The 22,778-nt window shown below is 42.6% G+C and overlaps 1 protein-coding gene across 1 annotated transcript in view; it reads left to right on the top strand.

Moving 5' to 3' along the window:
* Nucleotides 1-22,778, top strand: part of LOC115169192 (glypican-5-like) — a 177,453-nt gene that overhangs the window by 102,011 nt on the left and 52,664 nt on the right. Inside the window, exon 9 of the mRNA XM_029724678.1 lies at nt 10,395-10,515. Coding sequence (XP_029580538.1) covers nt 10,395-10,515 — 121 coding nt within the window. The remainder of the gene's footprint in view (nt 1-10,394; nt 10,516-22,778) is intronic.

Here is a 22,778-nt window from a genome sequence, read left to right as displayed (position 1 = left end):
ATATGAAATATAAAGAAATATATGAAATATATTTTGATTAGTTTAACACTTTTTTCATTACTACATGATTCCATATGTGTCATTTCATAGTTTTGATGCCTTCACTATTATTCTACAATGTAGAAAATAGTAAATATAAAGAAAAACCCTTGAATGGGTAGGTGTGTCCAAACTTTTGACTGGTACTGTATATTTCCATGCATTTCTTCAACCGGGAATGGTGGAAATCTTCAGATGAGTCTTGTGAGTCCTATATCCTACAGCAAAACAACCTAACATGTTCGTGAGAGTCACCTTTCCACAGAGGGGTCACATTAGTGTGTAGACCAAATTGTTCGGACGCTATAGCCGATTTTGTAAGAAGACCGATTTTTAGGATGTCTCATGGTCTGACAAACACTGCTCTAGCTCTGTCACCTTTCACCCCAGATGCGGAAGTGCAACACAAGCGGGTGTGGTGGATTGCGACGCAGCCAATGCAAAAAAACAACAGCTATCTCTAGCTTAAACTGATTGATTTTTAAGGGGATTTTTGTATTGTGCTAATTTGATTTTTGTGGGGGTGCTGACATCGATCTTAGGGGGTTAATGTTACTGGAACTTACTGTGAATGTTGTTCAGCTGTCAGTGTGAGAGAACAGCTTGGCCTTTCCTGAACAAAGACTTCATTTCAGACCAGAGTATTTCAACATGTCCAAGACCTGCTCATAAACCAAGAACTATGCCCCTTCTCAGTCTCTCTCTCTCTCAGGACTTGGAAACACATGTATTCCTCTGGGCTGAAATGAAAATCTAATAGTCATATATCATAGTGACCAGAGTTTAGTGCTACGGCGAGAGCTAAAGGAGAATGGGAAGTGTGTGTGTGTGTGTGTGTGTGTCAATGCATTTGTGTATGTGTCTGTGCTTGTGTCTGTGTCTGTTTAAAGGGGACACTTGTTTTCAACAACCCTCCACACTCGCTGCCAAGGTGACAGCAAGAGTAGAAAAGTGGCAACAACACTAAAGGAACCCTCCATTTCAAAACCTGAGTGACCGGGAGAAAAAACAAATGTTTTATATTCATTGATGGAAATATCAGTGGATGTAAATACATTTGCCCGTCATGCTAATCGGTCTATAGGTTGATTTTCTAAATGTAGTGGAGTTGAATTGGGGCAGGTGTATTTTCGTTAGTCATCGTGTATCTTATTTATCACACATGCACAGCATACATAGCCTATTTTGAGCAGAGTATCACTTGTCAGATAGCGCTAGAGCTGCTGCTACAGCTCCTCAAACAGATTGCTCATTGCTGATGGAGTGAAACATCAGCTTGTAAAGGTCCAATCATTGCGCTAAATTATTCTAAATACAATCCAATTTGCCATTCAAGTGCATAGGCAACGGTAGGCAGCCTTCAGCGCATCACACACCACTTTGCAATATGAGTTGGAGGTAGTATGCATTTTGAAAACATACACTTAATTGTTTGTAACCTGAACATTTTACTTCATATTATGAGTCATGTCTTACCTGGCTTCGAAGTAGCCTAGGCAAAATCTGACCATAGAAACGTGGAGGCGATTATTTTCGAAAGACTTCCTCATATGAAATTGAAACCAGCATTTATCTCCTGTTCTATTCGTCCAGAAGCCAAAGGCACTATCCTAGTCATATTAGCAACCCATCCTAGTTAGTACATCTTTAGATTCCCCCTCTTTCTAAGTTTCTAATGGAGGTTTTCATCTCTGTCACATATGGAACTGCTCGCATCAGGTGTGCTGTTTTAAATGGTGTTTTCCTGTGAAAATCAAGTTTTATTGTCTGATTCATTACAGGAGTTGCATGTTCTGTTAAGATGCATTATCATCATCTAAGTGTGATTTCTGTCGTTGTGAGCACTGTGGGTGGACGCCCTAATAAAGGTGAAATAAATCAATAAAAAATGGGTTACGCACCCAATGCATATGGGTCCGGTAAATTTCTCAAATGCCCGATAAATTAAAATCTTCCCGATCACGTTGTCCGGCGCCACAAAGCGAAACCCTGATGTGTGTGTGTCTGTGTCTGCCAGGTTCATCAAAGCCACATTTCACTCTTTCCTCCAGCCATGGCCACTGGGTCTCCCTGTTGGCTTACAGGCTTTCCAGCAGCACCATCATTAGTTAAGTGTGAGTGGGGGGGGGTTCTTCTGTATACGTGTGCGCGTATGTGAATATGTGTGGAGGGGGAGCTAATGGCCTGAACTGTCTGACCTCACAAACATGCACACAAGTTGTGCACACACGTTGTACACACACACACACACACACACACACACACACACACTGATCCTCCAACCCAATTGCCCATTCACGCTCTTAAACACATAGAGGCATTGGCATTGCACTGCTGTTATGAACTCAATTACAGAGCTCTCTCCCTCTCTTCGCTGGTATTTCAATACTCAGTTATATAAACTGAAGCTGTCAGATACTGAGATGAATCTGATTGACTGGCCATGTAGAATACTGTATAAGATCAGACAAGGTAACATAGTCCTTTATCTTAAACAGTATTCTAAATGGTACTTTAGTGTTCTATATTAGGGCTGTGAATTGCCACGGATCTCACGATACATTCCAAACATATTTCTCTCCATACAGTGCCTTGCAAAAGTATTCATCCCCATTGCCGTTTTTTCCTTTTTTGTTGCATTACAACCTGTAATTTAAATTGATATTTATTTTTATTTCATGTAATGGACATACACAAAATAGTCCAAATTGGTGAAGTGAAATGAAAAAGATTACTTATAAAATTATAAAAAATTATAAACAGAAAAGTGGTGGGTGCATATGTATTCACCCCCTTTGCTATGAAGCCCCTAAATATGATCTTGTGCAACCAATTACCTTCAGAAGTCACATAATTAGTTAAATAAAGTCCACCAGTGTGCAATCTAAGTGTCACATGATCTGTCACATGATCTCAGTATATATGCACCTGTTCTGAAAGTCCCCAGAGTCTGCAACACCACTAAGCAAGGGGCACCACCAAGCAAGCGGCACCATGAAGACCAAGGTGCTCTCCAAACAGGTCTGGGACAAAGTTGTGGAGAAGTACAGATCAGGGTTGGGTTATAAAAAAAGGCATGTGGGAGACTCCCCAAACATATGGAAGAAGGTACTCTGGTCAGATGAGACTAAAATTGAGTTTTTTGGCCATCAAGGAAAACACTATGTCTGGCACAAACCCAACACCTCTCATCACCCCGAGAACTCTATCATGCTGTGGGGCTGTTTTTCATCGGCAGGGACTAGGAAACTGGTCAGAATTGAAGGAATGATGGATGGCGCTAAATACAGGGAAATTCTTGAGGGAAACCTGTTTCAGTCTTCCAGAGATTTGAGACTGGGACAGAGGTTCACCTTCCAGCAGGACAATGACCCTAAGCATACTGCTAAAGCAACACTTGAGTGGTTTAAGGGAAACATGTAAATGTCTTGGAATGGCCTAGTCAAAGCCCAGACCTCAATCCAATTGAGAATCTGTGGTATGACTTAAAGATTCCTGTGCACCAGCGGAACCCATCCAACTTGAAGGAGCTGGAGCAGTTTTGCCTTGAGAAATGGGCAAAATGCCAGTGGCTAGATGTGCCAAGCTTATAGAGACATACCCCAAGAAACTTGCAGCTGTAATTTCTGCAAAAGGTGGCTCTACAATGTATTGACTTGGGGGGGTGAATAGTTATGCACTTTCAAGTTTTCTGTTTTTTGTCTTATTTCTTGTTTGTTTCACAAAAAAAATATTTTGCATCTTCAAAGTGGTAGGCATGTTGTGTAAATCAAATAATACAAACCCCCAAAAAATCCATCTTAATTTCAGGTTGTAAGGCAACAAAATAAAAAATGCTAAGGGGGGTGAATACTTTCGCAAGTCACTGTATGTCTGCTGCAGAGGGACAAGAAAGAGCCATGACAAACGTGTTTTCATCAGTTATGGAAATAAAATAAAAGTGCTGAAAACAAATTAGCTCCCTATTTAAAAAAATAAGATGGAGGGAAAATACAGGTACAGTCGACTAGCACAAAAATAATATTGCGATATTGTCCAAAGTAATATTGCAATATATGGTCAAAAACCGCACCTTCCTCCACCTTTACTTCCGGCTCATGTTCCCTAATCTTTTTTGAATGGGCTTGACGATTATATCATCAAATATGTGGAAACACTATCATTTAAGATATATTTGTGGATGAATTTACTGCCAGATACCTTTTATTACGTTTTTGCCCAACGTTTTTGCTCATCGAAGACTTTTCCAAAGCCTAAAAGTTCAAAAACGACAAGGGTAGGCACTTCCTGGTAACTTTCATAGCGTATTACAATCTCTCAGATCCGCTCACTAACACCCTGCACCACCTTTTCCATATGCAGTTTCAAGCCCTGCAAAAGAGCATAGAATTACAGAACATGCAATTTTCTAGGATCTCTACAGGTGTATACCAAAGAGACTGCTTTATCTTGTCTATGTGTAGAATTCAGTTGAGCTCATCAGTATTGACAATCCTCTATGCAACAGCTCCCGACAGACCTCACGTTTGAAGTTCTGGTGAGTCAAGACACTGGAGGTGAAGGTCACTGCTAATCCCTGTTCCAGGGTCAGATTCATGTTTGGTCTCAGGGAGGGAACAGTAGGACAGGAGCAGTCATTGCTAATCCCTGAGCAGTTATTGGGGGGGGATTTTCACCTTGGAGTGACTCAGTACTTAGAGGAGTGAGTCAGAGTGTCTGGATTCACACAGAGCAGCAGTGACTGAGTGAGAGCATGCACGCACACACACACACACACACACAGAACCTCCCCCAAACCCTCATTAATGCCCAACTTTACACTCTTTAATATTCTTGTTTAATTAGCTTTTTCTATCTGATGAATACCACGTGAATACATCCACTACCAGCCAAGCCATTAACCCAACCCCCAGCCAAGCCAATAACCCAACCCCCAGCCAAGCCAATAACCCAACCCCCAGCCAAGCCAATAGCCCAACCCCCAGCCAAGCCAATAACCCAACCCCCAGCCAAGCCAATAACCCCACCCTCAGCTAAGCCATTATCCCAACCCCCAGCTAAGCCATTATCCCAACCCCCAGCTAAGCCATTATCCCAACCCCCAGCTAAGCCATTATCCCAATCCGCTCCCCCAGTCAGGTCAAAGCATAGCAGGACGCTCTTACCTTTCAACACAAGAAAAGGAAGCCATTTGACTTTTCAATTAATCATTGATTTCGGGGGAGTTGGGTATGAATCCAATAGGTATTGATTGTTTCCCCTTGATAAGGCAGGCTTTAAGACCTGCAGGTGCAATTAGGGGCCTTCGTTTGTTGTCAAGACAGAGATGGAGAGAGAGGGGGAAGGAGAGAGAGGGAGAGCATTAGCAATGCCAGCCACTCTGAGGAGAGAGAGGGAGAGAAGTGAGCAGAGAGCGAGAGGAGAGAGGTGAAGCTAGAGTTGAAGCTAGGGGAGGTTTAAGACTTCTATTGCATCTCTGTGAAGTGCTGTTCCAGCCAGATGAAGAGATACAGATACACCTTATCAACACATCACTGCTTAGATCAAAAGCCAGTGATACTTCAGTTCACCTTGCTTATAGGCTTTTACGTTGGAATATATCTTAGGTATTTTGTATTTGTATTTATTATGGATCCCCATTAGCTGCTGCTAAGGCAGAAGAGAGAATGACATGCATATCAATAATGTTAGCTGTCTGTTTACATCCAAGGTCCAGCTGTGCTTCCCTGTTCTGAGCCAATTGCAATTTTCCTAAGTCCCTCTTTGTGGCACCTGACCACACGACTGAACAGTAGTCAAGGTGTGACAAAACTAGGGCCTGTAGCACCTGCCTTGTTGATAGTGTTATTAAGAAGGCAGAGCAGCATTTTATTATAGACCGACTTCTCCCCATCCTAGCCACTGTTGTATCAATATGTTTTGACATTTACATTTTAGCCATTTAGCAGACGCTCTTATCCAGAGCAACTTACAGTAGAGTGCATACATTTTAAATACTGGTCCCCCGTGGGAATCGAACCTACAACTCTGGCGTTGCAAGTGCCATGCGCTACCAACTGAGCTACAGTGGGACTGACAATTTACAATCCAGGGTTACTCCAAGCAGTTGAGTCTCTTCAACTTAAACAATTTCCACATTATTCATTACAAGATTTAGTTGAGCTTTAGGGTTTAGTGAATGATTTGTCCCAGATACAATACTTTTCATTTTTGAAATATTTAGGACTTGCCCATTCTGAAACTAACTGGAGCTCTTTGTTAATAAGTGTTTCTGTCATGTCAGTCGCTGTGGTAGCTGACATGTATAGTGTTGAGTCATCCGCATTCGTGGACACACTGACTTTACTCAAAGCCAATGACATGTTGTTAGTAAAGATTGAAAAAGTAAGGGGCCTAGACAGCTGCCCTGGGGAATTCCTGATTCTACCTGGATTTTGTTGGAGAGGCTTCCATTAAAGAACTCCCTTTGTGTTCTGTTATACAGGTAACTCTTTGTCCACAATATAGCAGGGGGTGTAAAGCCATAAAACATGTTTTTTCCAGCAACAGACTATGATCTATAATGTCAAAAGCCGCACTGAAGTCTAACAAAACAGCCCCCACAATCTTTTTATCATCAATTTCTCTCAGCCAATCACCAGTCATTTGTGTAAGTGCTGTGCTTGTTGAATGTCCTTTCCTATAAGCGTGCTGAAAGTCTGTTTGTTTACTGTAAAATAGCATTGTATCTGGTCAAACAACATTTTTCCAAAAGTTTACTAAGCATTGATAACAGGCTGATTGGTCGGCTTTTGAGCCAGTTAAGGGGGCTTTACTATTCTTAGGTAGGGAAATAACTTTTGCTTCTCTCCAGGCCTGAGAGCACACACGTTTTAGTAGGCTTAAGTTTAAGATATGGCAAATAGGAGTGGCAACATCGTCCGCTATTGTCCTCAGTAATTTTCCATCCAAGTTGTCAGACACTGGTGGCTTGTCATTGTTGATAGAAAACAATAATGTTTTCACCTCTTCTACACTTACTTTACGGAACTCAAAATTACAATGCTTGTCTTTCATAATTTGGATGTGTAGTGTCAGCATTTGTTGCTGACATGTCATGCCTAAGTTTGCTAATCTTGCCAATGACAAAGTCATTAAAGTTGTTGCCAATATTAGTGGGTTTTGTGATGAATGAGCCATCTGATTCAATGAATGATGGAGCGGAGTTTTACTTTTTGGCCAAAATTTCATTTAAACAAATGTAGATTCTTCAAAGTAGCCACCCTTTGCCTTGATGGCAGCTTTGCACACTTGACATTCTCTCAACCAACTTCATATGGAATGCTTTTCCAACAGTCTTGAAGGAGTTCCCATATATGCTGAGCACTTGTTGGCTGCTTTTCTTTCACTCTTTCCAAACCATCTCAATTGGTTTGAGGTTGGGTGATTGTGGAGGCCAGGTCATCTGATGCAGCACTCCATCACTCTCCTTCTTGGTCAAATAGCCCTTACACAGCCTGGAGATGTGTTGGGTCATTGTCCTGTTGAAAGACAATGATAGTCCCACTAAGGGAAAACCAGATGGGTTGGCGTATCGCTGCAGAATGCTGTAGTAGCCATGCTGGATAAGTGTGCCTTGAATTCTAAATAAATCACAGACAGTGTCACCAGCAAATCACCCCCACACCATCACACCTCCTTCTCCATGCTTCATGGTGCGAAATACACATGCAGAGATCATCCGTTCAACTACTCTGCGTCTCTCAAAGACACTGCGGTTGGAACCAAAAATCTCATATTTGGAATAATCAGACCAAAGGACATATTTCCACCTGTCTAATGTCCATTGCTCGTGTTTCTTGGCCCAAGCAAGTCACTTCTTCTTATTGGTGTCCTTTAGTAGTGGTTTCTTTACAGCAATTCGACCATGAAGGACTGATTCATGCAGTCTCCTCTGAACAGTTGATGTTGAGATATGTCTGTTACTTGAACTCTGTGAAGCATTTATTTGGGCTGCAATTTCTGAGGCTGGTAACTCTAATGAACTTATCCTCTGCAGCAGAGGTAACTGTGGGTCTTCCTTTCCTGTGGCGGTCCTCATGAGAGCCAGTTTCATCATAGCGCTTGATGGTTTTTGCAACTGCACTTGAAGAAACATTCAAAGTTCTTGAAATTTTCCGGATTGACTGACCTGCCTTAAAGTAATGATGTACTGTCGTTTCTCTTTGCTAATTTGAGCTTTTCTTGCTATAATATGGACTTGGTCGTTTACCAAATAATCTTCTGTATACCACCCCTACCTTATCACAACACAACTGATTGGCTGGAACACATTAAGAAGGAAAGAAATTCCACAAATTAACTTTTAACAAGGCGTACCTGTTAAATGAAATGCATTCCAGGTGACTATCTCATTAAGCTGGTTGAGAGAATGCCAAGAGTGTGAAAAGCTGTCATCAAGGCAAAGGGTGGCTACTTTGAAGAATCTCAAATATAAAATACGTCTATTTTCATTTGCTAAACACTTTTTTGGTTACTTCATGATTTCATATTTCATAGTGTTGATGTCTTCAGTATTATTCTACAATGTAGAATAATAGTGCCTCTGAAAAAATGTTGTGCTGCTGACAACGTGCTGGACTAACTATCCTCATCACTCTGAGTGGATTCAAAGTGCTTTTGTTCTACTTTGAATTTGAAACCGACAGAGGGTGGACTTGAAGAATGTCATCAACATTTTAGCTGGCACGTTGTCATTTTCACTACTCCGTTATACACTTTGAGGGTTTTGATACATATTGAATGAGGGTTTTGATTCATATTGAAGGAGGGTTTTGATACATATTGAATTAGAGTTTGATACATATTGAATGTTTAGGGTTTGATACATATTGAATGTTTAGGGTTTGATACATATTGAATGTTTAGGTTTTGATACATATTGAATGTTTAGGTTTTGATACATATTGAATTAGGGTTTAATACATATTGAAGGAGGGTTTGATACGTATTGAAGGAGGGTTTTGATTAATATAGAATGGGGGTTTGATTCATATTGAATGAGGGTTTTGATTCATATTGAATTAGGGTTTGATACATATTGAAGGAGGGGTTTGATTCATATTGAATGAGGGTTTTGATTCATATTGAATTAGGGTTTAATACATATTGAAGGAGGGTTTGATACGTATTGAAGGAGGGTTTTGATTCATATAGAATGAGGGTTTTGATTCATATAGAATGTTTGGGTTTTGATACATGTTGAATGTTTGGGTTTTGATACATATTGAATGTTTAGGGTTTGATACATATTGAATGTTTAGGGTTTGATACATATTGAATGTTTAGGTTTTGATACATATTGAATGTTTAGGTTTTGATACATATTGAATTAGGTTTTGATACGTATTGAAGGAGGGTTTTGATACATATTGAATGTTTGGGTTTTGATACATATTGAATGAGGGTTTCCTGTGGCTCAGTTGGTAGAGCATGGTGTTTGCAACGCCAGGGTTGTGGGTTCGATTCCCACGGGGGGCCAGTACAAGAAAGAAATGTATGCATTCACTACTGTAAGTCACTCTGGATAAGAGCGTCTGCTAAATGACTAAAAATGTAAATGTAAAATGGTTTGATACATATTGAAGGAGGGTTTGATACGTATTGAATGAGGGTTTTGATTCATATAGAATGAGGGTTTTGATTCATATTGAATTAGGGTTTGATACATATTGAATGTTTAGGTTTTGATACATATAGAATGTTTGGGTTTTGATACATATTGAATGTTTAGGGTTTGATACATATAGAATGTTTAGGTTTTGATACATATTGAATGTTTAGGGTTTGATACATATAGAATGTTTAGGTTTTGATACATATTGAATTAGGGTTTGATACATATTGAAGGAGGGTTTGATACATATAGAATGTTTAGGTTTTGATACATATTGAATGTTTAGGGTTTGATACATATTGAATGTTTAGGTTTTGATACATATTGAAGGAGGGTTTGATACATATTGAAGGAGGGTTTGATACATATTGAATGTTTAGGGTTTGGATACATATTGAATGTTTAGGTTTGATACATATTGAATGTTTAGGTTTTACATATTGAAGGAGGGTTTGATACGTATTGAAGGAGGGTTTTGATACATATTGAAGGAGGGTTTTGATACATACTGAAGCAGGGTTTTGATACATATTAAATAAGGGTTTTGATACATATTGAATGAGTGTTGGTTGTTTGAAATATAATCCAGATTGTGATGTGATGTGATGCAATGTCGCTGTTTATATTGCCTACGTTCAACAAGTCAATGATCAATTCAACCTCTCTCTCTCCCCATCCATCTTTCTCTATCTCTCTCTAGTTATAAAGGCAAAGTGGTGGGGAACGGTCTCCAGGCCCAGAAGCAGAACCCAGAGGTCAAAGTTCGCAGCCCTAACCCCGAACTGGCCGAGGTCAAGGAGAGGCTGGAGCGCTTCAACCAGGTAGGCCATCCCTCCAGCCTCATGCCGTTACCATGGTTGCACTAACACAAAGTTGTATTGCTACCGAGTTGGCTATAGGCGTATACAGCACAAACAGGTGAGACCAGACAAGGTGAAGGCAGTTGACTGACAGGTTTATACTATTATCATTCAGTTTGCATGTGAAAGGATGGGTTTTAGAATTACATGTGTAAAGAAAAATATTCTTGTTGTGTGTTCGTGTGTCTAGTTAGGAAGGTCGTACTAGTATATGTGCAGACAGTGTACACTATCTAAAGGTACAGTGCATAACTAGTCATCTAGAGATTCCAGACCTACAAAGAAAACCTATATTCTGTGGAAGTGAGACGAGAGCCTAAAGCAGTGGATGTGGATCCATGTCTCTTTCAACACAATGAGAACAGAGCAGATTCCTACTGTACCATACTGTATTCTAGCTGTTGAGGAGAAGAGGAGGAATGTATGAAACTTGATACAGATGCTACAATCTACTGTTTTCTATTTGCTTTATTATCCTATCTTACATACTGTATTACTGTATATTGGACAGTTCTGATCTTGTTTATTATAGGTAAAACTGGAGAAAACGGTTTCGTGTTATTGGATTGGTTCTGGCTTTACTGTACCTAGTCCGTGTCACTACGTTTGATCCTGTTACTTGAATATTGAACATACCATAACATGACATCTGAGGCATAGTTGTATTTCGTTAGCTGACCTCTGCTTTCCTGTGTTTCTCTCTTATACCAAGATTGTTGTAAGAGCAAACGATAAATGAGAGAGAGGGAAAGAGAGACGGAGAGAGAGAGAGAAAATGAGAGACAGACAGAGAGATCGAGAGGCAGTGAGAGAGACAGAGAGAGAATGCCAGACATCGGGAGAGAGCGACACACAGAGCAAAAGGCCAGCAGTGAGTGACGGACAGACGGAGATGACACAGTGCAGCTTCAAAGTGACACCGTTGTTATGTAGATGAGGATTAGGTCCTGAAAGGGCCCGGGTATAAAAGCCTATTGCCCAGGGGTCCCTAGGGGCCATTTGAGGGGACAGATTCTGTTTCACTGCTGCCTTTTGTGGCCCTGCATATTATACCCTCAGATAGTACTCACACTGGCCATCTCTTTTTATCTCTTTCTCCCTCCCTCACTTTGTCCCCTCCTTTCTCATTCTCTTTCTGACGCTCTCTTTCTCTCTCCTCGTCTGTGTTACACCCATCTCTATCTTTTCTCTCACTCTCTATGTTCCTTTTCCTTACCATCCATCATCTCTCCCTCTCTTCCCTTCTCTCATTCTTTCTCTCTCTTGTTCTTCCTTTCTGTCTCTCTACTTGTCTGTCCATCCTCCTGTTGCTGAGAGATCACTGATGTCTCCTCTGATTGACAATGGTGACTTCCTCCTGCAATGCATTCTGGGGTGGTGAGAGGATGTTGCCATGGCAACCCATAATGGAGACGTGATGCTGTTGACATTTAAAGATATTCAATTATACCTTGATAGTGAGAGAAAAGGAGAGATAGAGAGAGGGGTGCTGGGCTTCAGTGTTTACTTCAGATAAGAGCAGAGACAGGGTCACCCAGAGTGGCAAACTGTTTAATCTGCCCATAGCCGCTTTCCAGGATTCACTGGATAAACACACAGAAGATGGGGGAACAGACACACGTGCGTCTGCACACAACACACACACACGCAAGCACATACACACACTCATGCTGGAGCGGGAAACACACAAATTAGGGAATGGAGCACACTTGTTTTCACACAGACACACACACACACACACACACAAAAACACACACACACACTGACTTTTACAAGCTTGTACATATCTGAGATGTGCGAGTAATTATCATAAGACCCCAAGGGGTCTGTTGTCGTGTGTGTGTGTGTGTGTGTGTGTGTGTGTGTGTGTGTGTGTGTGTGTGTGTGTGTGTGTGTGCGCCTGCGTACGTGTTTGTGTGCGTGTTAAGAAGATTGTACAGCGTGGTGCTGTGAAGTGACAGTGTCTTTAACCTCCATACAGCCACATGACATTCTCCTAGTAGAGCCCACAGAGTTGGTATGACAGGGGGACTGCTGGCACCAGGGTACTGATACACATATTGACATACTCCATACAAGAGTTTAGTGTTACACTGGCACTGCCATGACCCGGGGAAGGGAGGGGGGGTAGAAATTGTAACGTACTATGGGGTGTGTAGGAACGCACACGCACGTACACACACCATCATACACTATTACACACTATCACACACACACTGTGCCATTCACTCTCTTTTACACACACCACACGTTCTCTCGGAGGAGCGTCCGCGGCGGCAGAGACGAGCTCTAAGCCTTCTAATCTCCTGACCCCACATAAAAAGGTCCATGAAAAGTCTCGCCGACTCCAGCCCTCCCCCCTCTCTCTCTGAGGATCATCTCCTCTTCTCTTCCCTCTCACTTCTCATCCCTCTCTCCTCCCTTCTGCTCTGACAGTAAATACAGCTCATGTCTACTGGAAGGAGCTCTGACAAGGCGAGTTCTGATTGCAGACCACCAGCCCAGATGTTTTCGGGTGGAGATGCATTCACAATGCTCTGTCTGTCCCCCTATTGCAGCATTACAATGTTAATGTGTCTCCCTTCCTGCACACACAGACACACAGACACACAGACACACAGACACACAGACACACAGACACACAGACACACAGACAGTGAAGAGATGAGATGAGTGAGGTTGATGAAAGCAGTGCTTAGTGAGATGGACTGGAATGTAACGATGGGATAGGTCAGTGTATTGGCTCCAAGGTTCTGACACGATAGGGAGAGGCCTGTTAGCCTGGCCTACTCTCTATTGGATCTGTACTCACTGTAACATATCACAGATATTTTGTCATGTAGTTGTACAGTTGATTGGAACATGGTGCTTGCAATACCACCATCGTTTTGCCTTTAATTGCTGCATGGCCCACATGCTGTACATGTATAAGCTAAACATAGTTAACCCTGACTGACTGAACAAAAGCATCTGCTACAGTAAATGACTGTATTGTTATTAAACATTTTATTACAGTTAACATAGTTAACCCAGACTGACAGAACAACAGCATCTGCCACAGTAAATTACTGTATTGTTATTAAACATTTTATTACAGTAAACATAGTTAACCCTGACTGAACAAAAGCATCTGCTACAGTAAATTACTGTATTATTATTAAACATTTTATTACAGTAAACATTTTTAACCCAGACTGACTGAACAAAAGCATTTCCTACAGTAAATGGCTGTATTGTTATTAAACATGTTATTACAGTTAACATAGTTAACCCAGACTGACAGAACTTCAGCATCTGCCACAGTAAATTACTGTATTGTTATTAAACATTGTATTACAGTAAACAGTTAACCCTAGGTCACACTGACTGAACAAAAGCATCTGCCACAGTAAATTACTGTATTGTTATTAACATTTTATTACAGTAAACATAGTTAACCCTGACTGACTGAACAAAAGCATCTGCCACAGTAAATTACTGTATTGTTATTAACATTTTATTACAGTAAACATAGTTAACCCTGACTGACTGAACAAAAGCATCTGCTACAGTAAATAACTGTATTATTATTATTAAACATTTTATTACAGTAAACATAGTTAACCCTGACAGAACAAAAGCATCTGCTACAGTAAATGACTGTGTTGCTATGAAACATTTTATTACAGTAAACCCAAACGCCTGAGGCCCGAGATGAGACAAATAGACCGTAGTTGTGCTGTCAGCCAGTCGAAAGGGGGGACAGATTCTTTCCTCTTGATGATTGAGCTATCTTTTACTGTACATCTGGTGCTTCTGAAACACTGCAGCCCCACAGGGGATCATATGAGACTTTCACTGACTCCTTTTACAACTGGAGAGGTACTGGGAGTTAAAAGGTCTCTGAAAAATATCTGCATCTCGGATGTACCCCCCCGCTGTGGGTTATTGGAGACGCGGAACTGGACAATGTTTCACTCCCTGTGTTTTAATAAACCACAGTTGGAGTATATTAGGGTCCTCCTTTGTTTCTTTGTATTTATTTTGTCTGTTCCAACACCTTAACTTTTGGGATGTGCGTATATTTAATTCTCATTCAGTTTATATTCTGTTGCTCAGAGCAGCAGGTAGGTGGTGGTACAGTGTGTATTGAGAGAGGCTTGTGTGGGTTTTGGATTCATGAATAGGCAAATAGCAGTGAGGGCATCAGCACTTCATATCAAAATATATCAAAATATATCCAGATTTCACTGGTCTGTGTCTGATATTTAGAATCATTAACATCTCAGTTATATAAGCGGTTTGGTCTAGTGTGAGGTTTGCCATCTGTGGTTATTTAATGCTACTTAGACATAGAAAGGCATAGAGCGATTGGGAGAGAGGTATTGATGGAAAGGTATAGAGCGATTAGGAGAGAGGGATTGATGGAAAGGTATAGAGCGATTGGGAGAGAGGGATTGATGGAAAGGTATAGAGCGATTGGGAGAGAGGGATTGATGGAAAGGTATAGAGCGATTGGGAGAGAGGGATTGATGGAAAGGTATAGAGCGATTGGGAGAGAGGGATTGATGGAAAGGTATAGAGCTATTGGGAGAGAGGGATTGATGGAAAGGTATAGAGCGATTGGGAGAGAGGGATTGATGGAAAGGTATAGAGCGATTGGGAGAGAGGGATTGATGGAAAGGTATAGAGCGATTGGGAGAGAGGGATTGATGGAAAGGTATAGAGCGATTGGGAGAGAGGGATTGATGGAAAGGTATAGAGCGATTGGGAGAGAGGGATTGATGGAAAGGTATAGAGCGATTAGGAGAGAGGGATTGATGGAAACGGATGAAGAGGGAGATACACATAAACATACACTTGTTTGACTGACCCCAGGTCACCTGCGCAAATCTTCAGGTGTCAGGAAAGCTTGCTCATCACGCGAGCTAGCAAAGTTCACACACACACACAGACACACACACACATACATACAGACACACACACACAGACACTCACACACACACAGATACAGACACACACACGTTTATCCCCCCCACCCCCACACAGAGCAATATATCAAGCCACATTTCTAAAAGGCATAGAGATAAAAGCAAAGAGCCAGATCCTCTTGGTATTCCCAGCCTTCCTAGGGTCTGAATAGGAGACACCCAGAGGGGCGACCATAACCCCACTGTCCCCCCATCCCTCCCCACCTCACCCCCTCAGTGACCGCCCGGCGGTATTCCATGTCAAGGGCCCCTTGGAATCCCGGCCTCAGGGAATACCGACGCTCTGTTTGAAGTCAGGTCTGAAATCTAAAGCCTGCTGAGGACAGCAGAGAGCAGAGCATGTGTTATTATCATACACACACACACACACACACAGTCACATACACACAGTCACATACACACACACACACACACACACACACACACACACACACACACACACACACACACACACACACACACGCACACACGCACGCGCGCGCGCGCACGCGCGCACACACACACACAGTCACACACATATGGGACACACACACTCACGCACACACGCGCACACACACACACAGTCACACACACATACGCACTCACACACACACTAGCAAGCACACAAATGTCTACACGGACTATCTGAGCTGACCCTTGTATTTATATGCACACTCACAGGACTCTACACACTAACGCACACTGGCACTTCAACACACACACACACAACATGCACCACACACATTTATACTGACTCTGCATACACACTCACATACAATCATCATATACTGTACGCTGCTGCTACTATGTTTATTGAATATTCTGATGCCTAGTCACCTTACCCCTATACATATCTCTTTCACTCCAGTATCCCTGCACATTGTAAATATGGTATTGGAACTAACTGACCCTGTATATACATAGCTTATTTGTTTATTTCTTTTTTCTACAACATTGATATTGGGGTGGCAGGGTATTCTAGTGGTTGCCTAGTTAAATAAAGGTAAAATAAAACATTATTGAGTTTAGAGCTAGCAAGAAAGGTATTTCACTGTATGTGACATTAAAACTTTAAACATACACACACACACACTTAGAGGCACAGCCACCAAATCTCCACTGTGACAGTCAACGACATGTCCCAACCATTGAGAAGGTCTGAGGTGACATCCTCCCTGAAGTGCTTATGACATATGACTCACAGGCATGGCCCAATGTGATGTCATGGCCTTTAAACAGTCTTTAGCGTTCAGGACACTACTGGGACTGGTTTAGACCAGATGATTCAAGTGGAGCAGCTCTCCATTGCTCTTCAAAGAGATGGAGTAGGACTGCAGTCCTCGTGCCAGGGGAGACTCATGATCTGGGTAATCTTTACAAACAGATGCCATCCCAACCACTGGGTTGCCTCTGAAGCTAAGCAGAGTTGTGCCTGGGCAGAGCCTGGATGGGAGATCACTCAGACCAGATGCAGCTGGAAGTGGTATTGGAGGGAGGGAGGGTCTGTAGGTGGAACTGTTCACTCTGGTCTAAGGAGACCCCAATGCCCCAGGAAAATGATGGGAACGGGGACACTGCCCTACTTCAGATGGGACATTAAACCTTCAAATGGAAATCTTTAAAGGGGTGCTTTCTCACACACATTAATCTTAGTCCTGGGCTGAAAAGCATGTTCATTGGAGAATTTCAGTTTAATCCATGTCTGGGAAACAGGCCCTAAATGTCTTCATTTTCTGTGGTTACTAAAGATCCTATGAAACCTGTCCCAAGAGTAGGGGTGTTAACCCCGGTGTCCTGGCAAAATGTCCAATCTGGGCCCTCATACTACTGTGGGTACATAAATCATCCGTAGCTTCCCTCTTCTATCCTCTGGGGCCGAATGTATCAAACATCTGAGTAGGAGTGCTGATTTAAGGACCATTTTTGGCCTTTGAGATTTCAATAAATAAAAACACATGGACTGATCCTAGATCAGCACTCCTGCTCTGAGACCCTTCATACACACTGCCCCTGCTCCAAGTCTTTCTACTGTAGCGGTGTTAAATTGTCCCTGGTGGCTCTCTGGCCATATTACAGTGTATTACACATAATTAATCCACTGAGCCAAACCAGAAATCTAATCACATGCTCTCTCTCTCTCTCTCTCACACACACACACACGGAAAATATGATTATATTTGGCCTGCTGTCTCTGGTCAGGTTTCGAGACACAGACAGAGACGCTGTGGCCACTTTCCATACACACACAGACACATACGCACACATTTTCTTTTTTGTCCTGGTTACAGTGGCGTCAGAAAAATAGAATCTGTCACTGAGAAAATTGAGAGAACGTGAAAATAGATGAGGGACGAGAGGAAGCAAGGGAAGAAATTACTTCTGCAGACTTTTTCAGGGTCTGTTACTGTCACTTTAGTTTCCGCTCTCCTCTCTTTCTCCCACCTGTTTCTTTGACGGACCCTGCCCTGATGAGGTGAGGATGCTTAAGTTGTCAAGGCGGTTCTGTCACACACACACACACACACACACACACACACTCATTCTGTGGGCAGATCACTCACACACTGTTAAAATACCAGTCATGACTACAGGATATCTGTACAACTACTGGCTGGCTCCCTGCTCTGCCATTGACCCTGTGATGTGGGGTGGGTAACCCCTCCCAGTGTTGCTCTCTATCCCCTTTCTGTGAAATAGTACCACACGGCCCTGCTTTGCCCTCCTACCCGCTGAGCCTGGTCACAATATCAATATTCTCATATAAGACTGGAATGTGTGTCTTTATCCCCCTGCTGGGGTGCTTTGGAGTGGTTTACACACACACATGCACACACACACACACGCACGCACACAGAGACACACGCACACAGACACACAGTGAGTCAGCATCTTTCTCTGTCAGCATCTCTCCCCCTCACTATTTAGGGGATTGGTAACTCCTGGAAACACTGTCTTCAGTGTGAGTAGGATAAACACGCACACACTCCTCCGGAATGTTCCTGGAGAAAACAGGGATGGAAATTGAGAGAGAGGGATGGAAGGGTGGGGGGGGGGGGTGGTGTCATGGTAGCCATGGTGGAGTGCAGAGCAACAAGGCTGTGTCTCAATACTTTAAAATGGCTTCCTATCCTTTAGCTTGTGGACTACATGGGATGAGCCATCACCAAGAGTCAAACCCACAGCCAAGATCTAAACAGTACAAACGCATCATAACAAGTGAGTCACTTGGATCAGACAGATGAACACAGCCACTGCTCTGACTGTACAGTATCTCTCCCCAACTCACAACATCCTCATAACTGATTAATTCATAACATTCTCGTAATATTGCTCTGTCCTATGCCCTACATGGTCTGTATCCTTAATAGCACCCTATTCCCTGTGTAGGTCACTACTTTTGACCACAGCCCTATGGGCCCTGGTCGAGTACACTAGATAGGGAAAAGGGTGTCATTTGAGACTCAGAGATTGAGAAGGCTGCATACATAACAGCAAGAAAGGTAAAGCGCGAACGGTAAAGTGCGTCCACAGCCAACTTGAACCTAGATCAGAACTACTGGAGCGTTGTCTGAAATGCCAAGGACAAGAGCAGGGAGAAACATGTTGGAACAGAGCAGAACAGAGCCCATGTTGGAGATCCTGCCGCCGTTTGGCATGTGATCTAAGGGTCTAAAGCTAAGCATGAGGATCTCTGTGTGTGTGTGTGATCTCATGCTCGCCATGTGGCGTACAGTCCTTTCCCAGGGTGCATTTCTCCGTCTGGCCCCACTTGACCAATCAGACAATTGCGCTTTGATTCCTCTGACGCCTATTGGTGCTCTACCTAGGTGCTCCTTACATCATGACCAATCTGGAAATTTGTATTTGTGGTATAGTACTTTTCAACTTATTGTTGATGACATGAGACAGGAAGTAAGCCCTCTATTTCCTATCCGTCCTTAACAGTGGCGTTGAATCTAATCATCTTTATTGATCAATCGCCAGAGGGGAAATTGTTTCCTGTCGTTTGGAACGTAGCACCACAACTCCTAGCACCAGTTCTTGTTTTGCCTAGCACAAGTTCTTGTTTTGCCTAGCACCAGTTCTTGTTTCGCCTAGCACCAGTTCTTGTTTCGCCTAGCACCAGTTCTTGTTTTATTCCAACTATAATAGCTACACAGGGAACCCAGACATGAAGTGGAATTATTCCCACATGAGAAGGGACTGGAGTTTGCCCAGTCAGATCACGTGGTCAGGTAAAACTCCTGGCCCTATAAAGTCTGAGGAAGTCTGGGAACTAGTTGGCATCAAACTGGGCATTGTGGGCAGCAAACTGATGTCATGGGCATCAACTTCTACCTTCTAGTACATACACAGTCCCTCCTCAGAACAGGCCAGATAGGCAGGCAGAGGGAAGCCTATCCAGTCAATACTATAATATAAAAAGGCCACTATAGAATCCCATTATTGAAATAGTTTACTAGAGTATTTCTCACACACACAGTCAGCCCGGCCTTGCCTCCACATAGCTGCTACATCACAATAAACGTTACAGCAATTTGCTTTTCAAACCACTACTGCTCCATTGAGATTGTAAAGGTAATAAACAACCAGGCATACAATAACAATGAACAAACACACACAAACCGCTTAGGAAAGCCGCCAGTTAACGAGTCATTGCCACAGCGATGGCGTTTAATTAATTTAATCAATTTTCTTGTTAATTAAGGGGGCTTTAACTCTTTAGGGATAGGGGGCAGCATTGGGAAGTTTGGATGTGTCACACCCTGACCACAGAGAGCTTTTTATTCTCTATGTTGGTTAGGGCGGGGTGTGACAAGAGTGGGTAATCTAGGTTGTTTTATTTCTATGTTGGCCTGGTATGGTTCCCAATCAGAGGCAGCCGTTTATTGTTGTCTCTGATTGGGGATCATATTTAGGCAGCCATTTCCCCACTGTGTTTTGTGGGATCTTGTTGTTTTGTTTTTGTGTAGTTGCCTGTGAGCATTCCAGAATGTTTCGTTTGTTCGCTTATTGTTTTGTATTTGCTGAAGTTTCACTTTATAATAAAGATGTGGAACGCTACGTACGCTGCGCCTTGGTCCAGTTCTTACGACGATCTTGACAGGATAAAAAGCGTGCCCAGAGTAAACTGCCTGTTACTCAGACCCAGAAGCTAGAATATGCATATAATTAGTAGATTTGGATAGAAAACTCTAAAGTTTCCAAAACTGTTAAAATAATGTCTGAGTATAACAGAACTCATATGGCAGGTGAAAACCTGAGAAAAATCCAACCAGGAAGTGGGAATTCTGAGCTTTGTAGTTTTCAAGTGAATGCCTATCGAATATCCAGTGTCTGTGGGGTCAGATTGCACTTCCTAAGGCTTCCACTAGATGTCAACAGTCTTTAGAAGTTGTTTCAGGCTTCTATTGTGAAAGGGGAGCGAATAAGAGCACTCCAAGCAGATGGCCCAGGTGAAAGCCTTTAGTTTAGTCACACGCGTGGCCATGAGCGCGAGCTCCAATCCCTTTCCTTTCTAATGAAAACAGTATTGTCTGCTTGAAACATTATTGAATATTTATGATAAAAACACCCTAAGGATTGATTAGAAACATCGTTTGACATGTTTCTATGAACTCAAATGGAACCTTTCTGACTTCGTCTAGACTTTGTGCCCGTGCTTTGTGCATTTGGATTACTGGACTAAACGCGCAAACAAAAAGGAGGTATTTGGACATAAAGATGAACTTTATCGAACAAAACGAACATTTACTGTCTAACATGGAGACCTGGGAGTGCCATCAGATGAAGATCATCAAAGGTAAGTGATTCATTTTAATGCTATTTCTGACTTTTGTGATACCTCTCCTTGGTTGGAAAATGGCTGTATGGTTTTCTGTGGCTAGGCGCTGACCTCACATAATCGCATGGTGTGCTTTCACCGTAAATCCTTTTTGAAATTGGACACAGCGGCTGGATTAACAAGAAGTGTATCTTTAATCGTATGTATAACACTTGTATCTTATATCAATGTTTATGATGGGATTAACGAGAAGTTTATCTTTAAAATGGTGTATAATACTTGTATGTTTGAGGAATTTTAATTATGAGATTTCTGTTGTTTGAATTTGGCTCCCTGCAATTTCACTGGCTGTAGGCCAGGTGTTCCGTTAGCGGAACCCCCTTCCCAGAAAGGTTAAAGACGACTGGGCCGGACAGTGTTATAACACACACACACTCAAACACACTTTAGGCTGAACAGTGTTGTGCACAGGCTGGAATATGTTCCCGGGATTCATCCGATAACAATGAGGAGTTTACCACATCAGTCACCGGCTTCATTAATAAGGGCATCGACGACGTCCTCCCCACAGTGACCATACGTACATATCCCAACCAGAAGCCATTGATTACAGGCAACATCCACACTATAGTATAAGGCTAGAGCTGCCTCTTTCAAGGAGCAGCACGCTAATCTGGACGCTTATAAGAAATCCTGCTCCGACGAGCCAACAAACATGCAAAGCGTCAATACAGGACTAAGACTGAATCCTACTATGTGGGCTCTGATACTCGTCGGATGTGGCAGGGCTTGTAAACTATCACCGATTACGAAGGGAATTCCAGCAGCGAGCTGCTTAGTGACACGATCCGGTACTTCTCCGACCAGCTAAATACCTTCTATGCTCACATCGAGGCAAGCAACACAGAGCCAAGCATGAGAGCACCAGCTATTCCCAGATGACTGTGTGATCTCGCTCTCTATGCACGATGTGAGGAAGAGTTTTAAACAGGTTAACATTCACAAGGCTGCAGGGCCAGACGGATTACCAGGACGTGTACTCCGAGCATGCGCTGACCAACTGGCAAGTGTCTTCACTGACATTTTCAACCTCGCTGTCTGAGTGTGTAATACCAACATGTTTCAAGCAGACCACCATAGTCCCTGTGCCCAAGAACACTAAGGTAACATAGCTCACATCAGCACGATCATCCCAGACACCCTGGACCCACTCCAATTCGCATACCACCCCAATAGATCCACAGATGACGCTATCTCTATTGCACTCCACACCTGGATAAGAGGAAAACCTATGTGAGAATGCTGTTCATTGACTACAGCTCAGCGTTCAAAACCATAGTGCCCTCCACGCTCATTACTAAGCTCAGGACCCAAAGACTAAACACCTCCCTCTGCAACTGGATCCTGGACTTCCTAACGGGCCGGCCCCAGGTGCTGAGGATAGGCAACAACACATCCTCCATGCTGACCCTCAACATGGGGGCCCCTCA

This window comes from Salmo trutta, chromosome 31, assembly GCF_901001165.1.
Source record: "Salmo trutta chromosome 31, fSalTru1.1, whole genome shotgun sequence".
Taxonomy (NCBI): domain Eukaryota; kingdom Metazoa; phylum Chordata; class Actinopteri; order Salmoniformes; family Salmonidae; genus Salmo; species Salmo trutta.
This window is presented reverse-complemented; position numbering and strand designations above follow the sequence as displayed.